Source organism: Ictalurus punctatus, chromosome 20 (assembly GCF_001660625.3).
Source record: "Ictalurus punctatus breed USDA103 chromosome 20, Coco_2.0, whole genome shotgun sequence".
In the NCBI taxonomy this organism is placed as follows: Eukaryota; Metazoa; Chordata; class Actinopteri; order Siluriformes; family Ictaluridae; genus Ictalurus; species Ictalurus punctatus.
Genome location: NC_030435.2, coordinates 5,425,227 through 5,437,178, shown reverse-complemented (window position 1 = coordinate 5,437,178; position 11,952 = coordinate 5,425,227). Strand labels below are relative to the sequence as shown.

Genomic DNA, 11,952 nt, shown 5'->3' with positions numbered 1-11,952 from the left:
ATATATTTAAAAAAAACAACAACCCGAAGTGTAGTTTAAATTGTGTTTGCTTATGAGTCATAGATCATCGTGTTAAACAGTCGGGTTATTGTTTGATAGTGTTGACTTATTTTTAGTAACAATTCGTTGTGGGCAATTAAGCTACAGGTCTCGCGACGAGCAATTTGAAATTTAAATTTTAACGGTCAAGGTGCCACACTCCAGTCTGTAGCTTGTATTTTAGCTACTCGAGATAACTCGTTCGGAATTTTGACACTTAGCCTAGCTAAGAAGCTAACAGTCTCTTCGAGTAATACTTGGAAAATGTGCTTTTAACGTCGCAGTAATTAATGTATGTACTGCAATTTTAGTCAGAACACTTGTTGGTAAGTTGGTGGTGTTTAAACATTTCATTTCCAAAACCTGTTTTTTTCTTTTTTCTGTGTGAGGTATAACGTTATAATTAACAAACCGTTGAATTGTATGACATTACTTTGATAACTGTTTTCTCCAATTACTTTTACACTTGTATTTATGGTTCATTTTTTGTCGTACATGTTTTTTCTTTCTTTTTGTAGCCTAATAAACAGCGACACCATCAACAACTTCTAGGCTACTGCTACTACTACTATTAGTACTACCACTGCTACTATTACTACTACTACTATTAATACGAATACTACTGCTATTACTACTACTATGGTTTGTGAGCATATATTTTAACTCAGAAGCTGTGCTAAGTGCAGATAGCTGAACTAATGGGTTAAAAAATGATCTCGTTACTATAGTTTTACTTCATTACTTTATATTAAACCGGTTATGTAAGCTATTCTAGTATATAATATTCGAGTCCCATGTCCAGTATCAGGCTTTAGGCTACTAATACATGAATTAGTCAACAAATTGTTTTATTTGTCTGATTCAGCTCTATTTATATATTATATAGTCTACATAGGCCATTGTGTCTGCTGTAAATTCAGTATAAGAATCTATACACCGTGTCGGTTGTGTTTAGGAGCATTAGTTAGCATTTGTTAGCATTAGTAGTCCTTGACGCTGATTACGGGAACTCGCCGTTCTTTGCGCGCGCTTATAAACCCCGCACGAGCCGAGCAGTATCATTGGCTGAGTGTGAGCTCGAGGAGTCGCATCTCCAGCCGCTTTCCGCCGCTCACGGTTTTCCTCTCTACTACTTTGACCGAGACGCGACACACGGGCATGCTGGGCACCGGCGATTTTCGGTTAGTGTTTTTTAAACCAGCACATGGTCTCTGATGGGATTATTATCGTGTTGTCTCGCGCTGTAATAGCGATAAGGAAGACGTACAAAATATAGGAGAATTCTGTCAGTGTGTGTGTGTGTGTAGGGGGGGTGTTATTATTATTATTATTATTATTATTATTATTATTATTATTATTATTATTATTATTATTGGTTTCTTGATTACGCCGTGTTTGGTATTGGTACTCGTTTATGTCATCCTTAGTACGACCGAATTCTTTCTGTCTGTCCTGAGCTTTATTAACCCCTGTAACTTTGCTGGTGTTTGCAGGGACGCTTCCCGCGGTGAAGGCGCGAGACTACGCGGCGAGACCGAGAGGAAGCGCTTATCTCTGCGAATCACACAGGTAAAGTCGAACACACTTACTCCCGTGACTCGGAATTGCTTCCTTTCCTAAGCAATCCCCAGAGCGTTTACGGTGTTAAGATTCAGGACGTGCATGTCCAAGGTGCCTTTGGACTGGAATTACATCACTGTCGCCAGTTGTGTGTTGAGATAACTAATGGGAATGGTGCAGCTGCGTCATCGGCGTCCTAAGCCTGCCGTCGTGTGCGTTTGTGTACCTATGTGCATTCATACATAAAGGTCAGTCTGCGTTAAATCTTGACACCTCATAGAGGGTCATCATGTGGCTCATTTTGCATTATCACGTCTTGTGAAAAGCAGAAGGGGAGGCAAATGAAACGATGAATGTTGACAGCTGATTACTGTCTCAAACGATTACCTTTCAGCACCCTGGACAGAGACGATGCGCGCTCCCGCGATCCATGAGCGCGCAAACTTGACATCTGCTATGGTTGCAGGATTGGATGGATTGTAGTCTGACCATTGAAACCATGCCATCATGTAAAGTTTGTGGAGCCAAGAAAGATTAAGAAACGACTTCATGCAGGACAGCATTTCAGATTATATCTAGTAGCGTGTGTAGCCACTTATTAAATATGAAAACTTTTTAGTCTGGGGTTTAATGTCACCGTGCAGAGCATGTTTATTAGACCTGTAAATTCATACAATGTGTGTTAGCCTAACAGTTCAGTTCTTCTGCATTGGCAAGCTTAGATTTAATGAACAGCTACCTTTAGAAGTACTGAGTGAATGAATGTAGTGTGTGTGTGTGTGTGTGTGTGTGTGTGTGTGTGTGTGTGTGTGTGAGAGAGAGAGAGAGAAAGAGAGTGCAGTTTGTATGCATTTGAATGGATCTCCCAGCACATCTCCTTAATAATTCATAGCAGTGTGCTGTATTCAGTGCTTTAAAAATTGAGGTATTGAGCTCAGCCTCATGGCACAGATCGATCACTGTGATTGGCTATAATAATGTTGCTATCATTGGGATATTTCCTGGTGCAAAGCTCTTGCTGGTTTAGTATTCTTTTGGGATTAGTTTTTCTGAACATCAGACCACAGTTGAGAGACCACTGAAGCTGAATGTATACACCTGATTAAACAAGAATGCACAATGGAATATTTCCTAACACTATATAACAACAGATTTGTATAATTAAAGGGAGGATATTGTTAAAATTGGCTTTTTTAAATTTTTTATTCAACACCCCTGTTTTGGTGACATTCAAGCAGTATAGAGCTGCCCAAGCACTAAGAAAATTGAAATCTGTGCCTTGTACTTTTTATCGTTAATTTTTGTGCGAAAAAATATTTAATGTTGAAAAATACAGACTGTATCTGCTACACGTGAGGAATACATTTGCACATATTCACAAAGTTTTCTGTGTTTGTGCCATCTTTGCAGTCATACTACAGTGCAAGCGAACTCAAATTGAGTGAAGGTAGATGGATTTGTAAGCTTACATTGGCTAATGAAATCAACACTAACTCAAAAAGATGAGTGAAGAAAGCCTCTAGTAATGTGGCATTCCTGCAAAGTGAAAACCTTGGCAATGAGGAGGTTATTTCACTTCACTGGAGATAAAAAAATCAAGAGAAGAGGAGCTGCATGTGTGACTTGACCGTATGCAGCCACAGATAATGTCGAATGTAACATTGTAAAGCCGTGAATGTCCCCAAAATAACCAGTTTACTTTTCTTTCTTGCGGCCCAACTTGCAACCTAATTGGTTGGGACAGAACTTGACGATACTCGGTGTGTTTCAGGAAAGTATATGTTTCTTTATTTTTTTTAATTTGAAATGTCATGAACCAGTTAAAAAAACACTTGCAGCAGTCTTGTAGCCACTTCCCATAGAATCACATGTACAGTGTGTGCTAGTGGTTCTGCAGGCACTTGAAAATCTTTCTACTCAGGACTGGAACAGCAACACATTACCCAAACAGTGATTTAATTAAGATGTCTGCCTGTATTGATGTGCAAACTGCTTTATTCCTTGGTGCGCCTGCTTCCAGCTCGCTAATTTACTGGAGTAAACAAAGATTACATCATACACCTAAGTGTTGTTCAATTCTAGTATAAACTCACTGCTATTTTTGGCATCCTAACAGTTAAAGATTTAGCTCTTTTTCGTCCTCATATCCTGTTTCAGACATTACTCATGCAAGTATGAACGGTTATCTACATTAATATTATAAATGAACGTTAAGGACTACTGAGTTGGAGAGGATGAGACAGGCACTCTATAACACCTTAATAAATATATCTTTCAAAGATGGGGGAAAAAAACCCCAGAAAGTACTTTTACATTTTATGGAACATTTGCTTTGTCTGAATGACTAGTTGTGTATTCAGTCTTACGTTTAAATGCCAAAGTCATGTTATGGGCTAAACTGTGTTTTTGAAGCATGAAAGTGTTTATCAAAATGCAAGTGCAAGCACATTACCTTGTAAAATTTCAGTTAATAGCCTCTGAAATGCATTATAAAGGAAAGAGCAATGGTGTAGTGGTGTGGAAAAGCCCAAAACCTCATTTGTGAGGTAGACAGGGAGACAAGTAGATGGGCAACTATAGAAAGAGGAAGAGAGAGAGACAGATATTAGATGTCAGGAATATGTTCTGCTTCCCCAGTTGCTTCCCCAGGGGAAGCATATGAGTGTGTAGAGTGCAGCCGAGCCCTATGCTGAAACAACTGACTGTGTCTTAATAAGCCAGCAGTGTAACGAGATCAGATCCATTGCACTTGCCTGCTACTGTACTCTGACAGCAAAATAGTTTATTCTGTAGGGCATGGCAGCCTTCTTTGCTTTTGTTTCCCACTCGTACATTTGATGCAAATCAATCTCTTAAATACCCGGTTGTCTACATCTCCTGCAGTGATAATTATTTTAAAGGCAGCTGGTGAATGGCAGGCAGTTCACTGCGCATCAGTGTGTAACAATGTTTTTTTTTTGTTTTATCTGTATATAATGTGTATTGTGAAGTACGTCAAAATATTGTATATGGTCCATAGCTGTATTATCTACAGTATGTATCTATATAATGAATCCTATAATTTGGATTAATTCTGTGGTTAGCATATGTGGCGTTCTGTGAAAAGTTAGAATGATTGATTTTGAGCTACCTACAGTATGATGACATCGCTAACATATGACCAGACGTTAAAAAGTATCATGGAATTTCACAACTCAAATTCCATGGTTATTCATTCAACATATAAATATCAGCATTTGGATGGTTATTGCCATTGTAATGAATGTTAATTATCCTGCTGCATGACAGTCAAGTAAACATTTGGTTGTGGTTTATACTTTGTTCAGCAGCGCTGTTGAGCGCCATTGACCTTACATGACCCCAAACCAAGAATTTGCTTTGTATTCGCCAGATATGTTCTTTCAGTAAAACGAAAGAAACAAATCAAACTATTAATATCTTTCAATGTATGTATGTCTGTTAAGCTAGTTTATTTAACTTTTTCAAATTGTTGTTAGTTATTATTTTTGTTGCTAAAATGGTTGGTCAAATTAAAACAAACTATGTTTTACTGTTTATAAACCTTATTGCTATACCCGTCAACTGCCATTATTCACATGACGAGATACTGAGCGTTACAGCCTATGTCCTTTTATGATTATGAGCAAAACCCTGAATTTGTTTGTATTCACCAGCTAATAAATGTGGCACTTTGCCTGAATACAATGCTTTAGTGTCAAAATTATTCTTCATCGCAGGTGACGGTCAAGTCGCATACTGTATGCATACATTATTAGTCACATGTCGTGAATTCATCTACTTACTGCACATCTTGGGGTTCTTTTAGGAAAGACTGGTGCTTCTTGTCCATGTCTGATTTATGGTAATTACTTCATTATTTGGTTTTTCCACTAGCCAGAGAAATTCAACGTTTATGGATTAGCCCATTTGTAGCTTCCATTTACATTTACGGCGTTTGGCAGACGCCCTTATCCAGAGCGACTTACAGAAGTGCTTTGAAGTCTCTAGCAATAAGTAAATCCTGATACTGGTTCACTAGGTAAGGGACTAAGAGTACTATCAAGTCTTAAAAAACCCTGTTCAGGAGGTAGTATAATATGAAAACCACACAAGACAACACAATATTTCTTTTATTAATAAAGTGCTAATTTAAGTACTCCACAACTTCATGAATACATTTAGTTCTATATTCCATACTGTACACATAGGCTCAAGTTCATAACTACTGATTCTTTGATTCCTTTCTTCTATGTAATATAACGTGTAGCATTAAATCTTAGGGTTCTGACTGAGGTATGCTTGGAGACCTATAGGAGCTCCATAAACAGATGGTTTCAATGACAAACCTTCCTCATTACACAAGACCTTCATCCTACATAAAGATCCTCATCTGTCATCTGACTTCTTCATGACTGCTAATGAAATTAATTGGAAGCCTGAGCAGCAGTATTAAAATTATAAGGCTTTAAATCACCATTTCATGTCCCTTCTTCATCCCGTGACACTGGTGTCAGACCTCTTTTTCTTATGTATATGGCTTTCTGTAAGATTGCTGGTATGCTGATTCCATGTCACTTTTTCTGTATTACTGTCACTATTCCATAAATTATATCACTCCGGGGTCCTGCTGCAGTTTCATTCAAGACAGGAATTGATGCTGAGTTGGATTGTAAAGTATGATCCTGCTGTCCAACTAAATATGAAAAGTTTTTACAAATATTAAAAATGTTGTGAAGATGAAAACTGGTTGATGAGAAGAATATTGAAGAGTGGAGCTTTTGCATGTATGAAATTTGTAATAATGGCGCTGGCATGCTTCCATTGACTGAATATTTTTTTCAATATTTTAGTTGTCGTTTACTTTATCTTTTTTTTTTTTTTTTTTCCTGTGTTACTTAGTGTAATTACCATTCGGTTTGCATGTTGTATTTTACCCTCCTCTGTTTAGATTGCTCCAGGACCTACAACTATAGTGCTGAATTCTGTCACACTGCCATTGCTGCCCATGTAAATTGATTTCCAATGTTTCAATTAATGCCTGCCTTTACAGATACAACTCTTTCTCCTGATTCAACATTTCCCCAGACCAAGCAATCGATAACACCAAACCAACACAGCGCTGATCAGATACCGTTGGACGATGTTCCTTGGCGCACAGTTATATATTTTTTTAATGCAAAGACATCAGCATCTGCTTGTAGTCAGACGTGGCAGAAATACACAAAGTCCTTCTCAAATTCTGCTAAAAGTTGCACAGTTTCAAATTCTTTAAAGTATTTTCACTTTGTATTAACATAAAATTAGCACTCTACAATGGCATTTTAATAGTACTGTGCACACATTAGCTAGTTTACAACAGAAATTCTAGCTAGCTTGTTAACAGCTCTGACAACTGAGTATCAAATAGAAAAATGTAGCTAACCCTAGAACATGATCATTGCCAGTGTAACATATGACTGAGTAAACCAGTTGGAAATTTTGAGGTCCTGAAGGACTCCTGGATTGTGTTTATGAACAGATCTTCACAAAGGCAATCACGGCAGAATCAGCTGCCAACAATTCCACCAATTACTTCTTCTCTAGGACTTTTATGCCAAAAATTTTGAAGTTTATAATGAGGCCTTCCAAGATAGAGAAAACTGCATGTGTGAGATATTTAATAACAGATTAGTAAAAGGCGAGGCATTTAGTGACTACAGCCGTATCATTTATTAGTTAGCCAGATATAGCAATGCTCTTCAATGTACCACGTACATTATATACATAAACTGTATATAATGTTAGATAACTGCAGCTTATGATGCTTGTAAGCTATCTAGCTTGTTAACTCTGGTTGATATGACTGGCTAAAATATACATGGGGAGCTCAATACAAAGCACAAAATCTTGCTCTTGTCCTAGGCACTAAGAGGTGACATACCATAGCCCTCTGTTATTGCTAGCTTTACAACAGCAAACACATACACACTGTCAGTCTCTCTCTGTCTCCCTACCAACATGTTTTTATATGTTATACTCTCCGCTTGGGGACTGTGGGTGTTGACGTTCAATCAATGTCGGCGTGTTCAGGCACTGAGAGTGCTTCATAAAGACTGAGAGAGAAATCAGTTTCAGAGCAGAACTTGAGTGCATCTGGTTTCACACTTTCTTATGGTGATGGGCAAAGTCATGGTTTTGATCAAATCTGGATATATATTCAGGAGGGCTGATGCATCCTGAATATGTTACTCCTACAAAAACCAGCATGTATTCTTCTTCTTCTTTTTCTTCTTCTTCTTGTACTACTTCTTCTTGTATTACTTCCCTCTTATACTTCTTCTTCTTCCTCTTCTTCTTTTTCTTCTTCTTCTTGTACTACTTCTTGTATTACTTCTTGTTATACTTCTTTTTCTTCTTCCGGTTATTTCAAGTGGGTAGTGCTTATGTGTTTCAACATTAAATGAAAATTAAATTAAATAAAATTATTGCCTTAGCTTTGATGTCTCCCCTTCTTGGGCCTATATGGTGATATGCAGATGTCAGGGCTCACTATTGAATACCGCAATTAAAAGCAGCTTTCACACACATTTAGCTAATTTGGCTCAATTCTGTCATAATCATACAATTAGATAACAGTAGCATTCGCAGTATTCGATTAATAATATGCGATTTTGACCCCAAAGTTTCTTTCATTTGCCATTTATTCGCCTTAGCTAGAAATGTAGCTGTGGAAATAGTTAAAATTCATCATCTTAACGGGTTTCTACCCATAAAACATCATGATGAGCAGGTCAAGCCCCACACTTGGACATGCCTCTGATTCAGTGCTGTCATCCCAGGTTTCCTGGCCCAGTTTATCTCCAGTTCAGGATAGCTTTATCTTCAGAAATTACCAATATTCTCTAGGGCTTTAGAATAAACAGTGCTGTAACCCTGAGACACAAGTAAATACATCACAGAAAGCTCTCTGCTGAGTCTGAGAGTGAGCACTGGTCCATCTGTGGCATCAGGCAGTAGATTTATAGTCCGCTTTATTTCCTCTTGGTACTTCACTTGGCACTAATTGGATGGATAGACTCTTACTTGGGTTAAATGATGTGCGGATGATGCAGAAGGAAAACCTGAAAATGGTCCCTCGTATGAAACGTTTATTATCCTTTGGGTGAAATGTATTATTTGTGGTTTGCTTTTTAGGACGAAGGACGCAAGTATCATCACTATTGCAACCACAGTGGTGGAGGGCTGAAGATGGAGAGGTTAGAGCACAATCTGGTTAATCATGTTTAACCTGCAACAAAGGTTCAACAAATTCACAGCATGATCCTGAACAACACAGTTAGCTGTAGATGGTTAGGAACATTTGATTCATGGATTTCTGTGTTTTTGTCAACTTCACATCCCTGCCCTTGCCCTGCCTCCTGTTTGTCGTTACAGAAACCAATATCAGCGGACTGAGATAGAAGCAAATACCGCGCTACAACAAGAACAGCAGCTGCTAATGGAGAAGAAGGCCATAATGTGAGTGTTTTTCCTGAAAGGGCAGTGTGGAGAAGGTCAGGTTGGTTCTGAGAGCCAGTGTGACATAACCAAACTCTGAAATAGAGCTACATCAAGCTATTCAATACATTTTTTTTACTTGACAATGTTTGTGTTAATCGGACACACGGAATATTATACACCACATATGAGTCCAAAACCAGGAACTGTTTGAATGACTTCAAGCACATCAAACAGAATTACATCATTCTTCACTAGAAGTAGCAGAAAATTTACAGCAATACCAAGCATTACTCTAAACCTATTAGTTTTCACTTTATTAGTAGTATTGGTTTTACAGTTGTAATTGTGGTAACACTTTATTGGACGCTTACCTACAGTGAACCTTTCACAGCACATTTATAAGCATACTAACAGCTCATTTTGTGAAGCTTTGAGATCTTCTATGAAGTATCCACTTCTCATCTTACCTTCTGGGAAGTGTCTTTACAGTATCTGTGCCATGTATGAGTCTGTAGTGTTCGGTGTAGTGTTCTTCTAATACAGCATTTCTTATTTAAGAAGCCTCTATGTGTATGTCAGCCGAACAACTGATTTTCATGCTCTCAAACTGAAGTGGTAATCATTTTGTCATGTATTAGACTCTGCCTCTATAACGTCTTCTATAATGTAATTTATTTATGAGTTGGAATGGAAAGAGTTCATGAATGTACTCTCAGTAAAAACAAACTAAAGTTATACAACATAAATCCTGTCACCTCATCTAATATCCTTGATCTAAACTATTAATAAATAATCCTACATTGCTTTATAGAAGAATTATGTAGCTGTTCATAAAATAAAGTGTTACCTCTCAGTAGAACAGTCTTTTTCATCTTCTTCTTCTTTCTCTTCTTGCCCTTTTTAAAACATACCACCTATTCATGCTGAATTGTTATAGCTGCTGTCTTTTGGAATAATTGGCTGGCTCATGTTTCTCTGGTTGTCACCCCTATTGATTGCAGTTAATGTAATTTAGATGTGACTGGGTTTCAGTAGTCAGATTAGGGTTCACTGCTAGGTGATGCCAGTTCAAAGCCACTCTGCTGCCGTTTATGTGACTTTGGACAGAAATATGTTTATTTCTGTTAATAAATCAGTGTAAACAGCTTAGAAAATGTTATAACAACCGTATTCTAACTTTCTGGTGGAATGCTCTCTTTTAAATTTGTTATTGAGGGTTTATGTCATGTAGTCTTAAACATTAACATGAACATTTTCATATATATATATATATATATATATATATATATATATATATATATATATATATATATATATATATATGTATATGTGTGTGTGTGTGTGTGTGTGTGTATATGTATGTGTATATATATATATATATATATATATAAATCATACATCACATTGATTATCATTGTCTGGTGATCACATTCATAAACAGAAAGAAATATTTCCTAAACAAGGCATATACTGATATGGGTATCAGTTTAAAATATTGTACGTGGAGCCTGGTGAATATATTTCCATTTAAAAAAATAAAAAAAAGCAAGCCGGTTCCAGTTTTAATGGAAATGAATTGCATCTGTAAAGTATATTTTTTTTCTTTTTCCTTCATTTTTTCCAGCAAATCTAATCTTATACCTTGCTTCTGTTTCTATAGTGTCATGTATAGTGTAATGAAGAATCAAAGGACATGTTCCCAGCAATATTCTTACACAGAATGGCTTATTTTCCCTCAAATGACCCCATTCAGGTCTCAGCACCATAATTGAATTTTGTCTAGTGGTGACAATTTGCTGCAGTCTAATAAGAATTAGTTTTTTGAGCTTTCATTAGGTCAGTAGAGTGAGGGTAAAAAGCATCTGGTTTGAATTCTTTGCTTCTCAGCATAGTGTTTATAAAGCCCACGTATACTGTAATTTATATTTATGTATTGAAACTAAATAGATGTATCTTAAAGCACATTCATGACATTCATCCATAAACAGTATCTGAAAAGTAACTTTTTATTGTATAATCATGACCTATGATGGTTTAATTTTACAGAATTCAGAGGGCTTGGCGTACTTTGTTGGAGCGCAAACAAGGCTGGCAGGAGGAGCCGAAGAACCTCATAAATCATTTTGAGATGGTGTCACAGGAAGACGCCCTTCCCACTAACCTTCCCCCTGGAGAGCTGGGTCAAAACCTCACACTGGTAGGCAACCTTAATAGAGAGAGAGAGAGAGAGTGAGAGAGAGAGCGAGAGAGCGTGCATGTGTCTATGAGAGATTCATCTTGCAGACTTGGACTGGGGGATGAAGATGCTGAGCTGAGTGTTTGTTGGCATGATGCCCAGATCTGTAATTAGCAGCTAATTAGATTAATTTGCTAAGTAGGTTGATTGATTAATGAAGTAGTCTGAGGAGTGCAGCATCCTTGTTCCGTCTGTCCTTAGGGCCCACTGTGAATTAAGCACCACTCACTGACCCACACACACACACTAACATACGACAAGACTTACAGTATATATTAACTGAGGTCAGAGTTTGTAGTTTTCTGTTTCATCTTCTCAAATGAGGATGGTGTGCAGGATTGTGAGCAGCATTGGTTCATTTCTGTGGCGGTGTAAGTAGAATCTTGCTTTTATTCCTCACATTACCTCCATCCTGCTCTTCCCAGAGGCATGGTTACCCTCTGAAAGCTGTAGATCAATGAAGTAAGGATGGAAAGGGATTCATTGAGTGCTGAATATATTATTTGAATATTCTGCATGTTCTCTAAGCTTTTTATGGACTGAATGAAATCAAGTTGAACCTTCAGAGTGAGGGCAGCCAAAGTATTGTCCTTTGCTCTATTATTTGTGTGCATTTCCTTTATATGAATACAGTAATT

At 37.4% G+C, this 11,952-nt stretch overlaps 1 protein-coding gene across 2 annotated transcripts in view; it reads left to right on the top strand.

Moving 5' to 3' along the window:
* Nucleotides 1–212: 212 nt before the first annotated feature.
* The window catches only part of schip1 (schwannomin interacting protein 1), a 358,752-nt gene continuing 347,012 nt past the window's right edge, over nucleotides 213–11,952 (top strand). Inside the window, exons 1-5 of one of the 2 annotated variants that reach the window (XM_017495932.3) lie at nucleotides 213–365; nucleotides 1,533–1,608; nucleotides 8,773–8,834; nucleotides 9,013–9,096; nucleotides 11,125–11,275. In XM_017495932.3, coding sequence (XP_017351421.1) covers nucleotides 334–365; nucleotides 1,533–1,608; nucleotides 8,773–8,834; nucleotides 9,013–9,096; nucleotides 11,125–11,275 — 405 coding nt within the window. In that variant the 5' untranslated portion in view covers nucleotides 213–333. Of the gene's footprint in view, nucleotides 366–1,127; nucleotides 1,221–1,532; nucleotides 1,609–8,772; nucleotides 8,835–9,012; nucleotides 9,097–11,124; nucleotides 11,276–11,952 lie in introns of those variants that run through there. The other variant, XM_047162628.2, reaches the window with a different exon arrangement.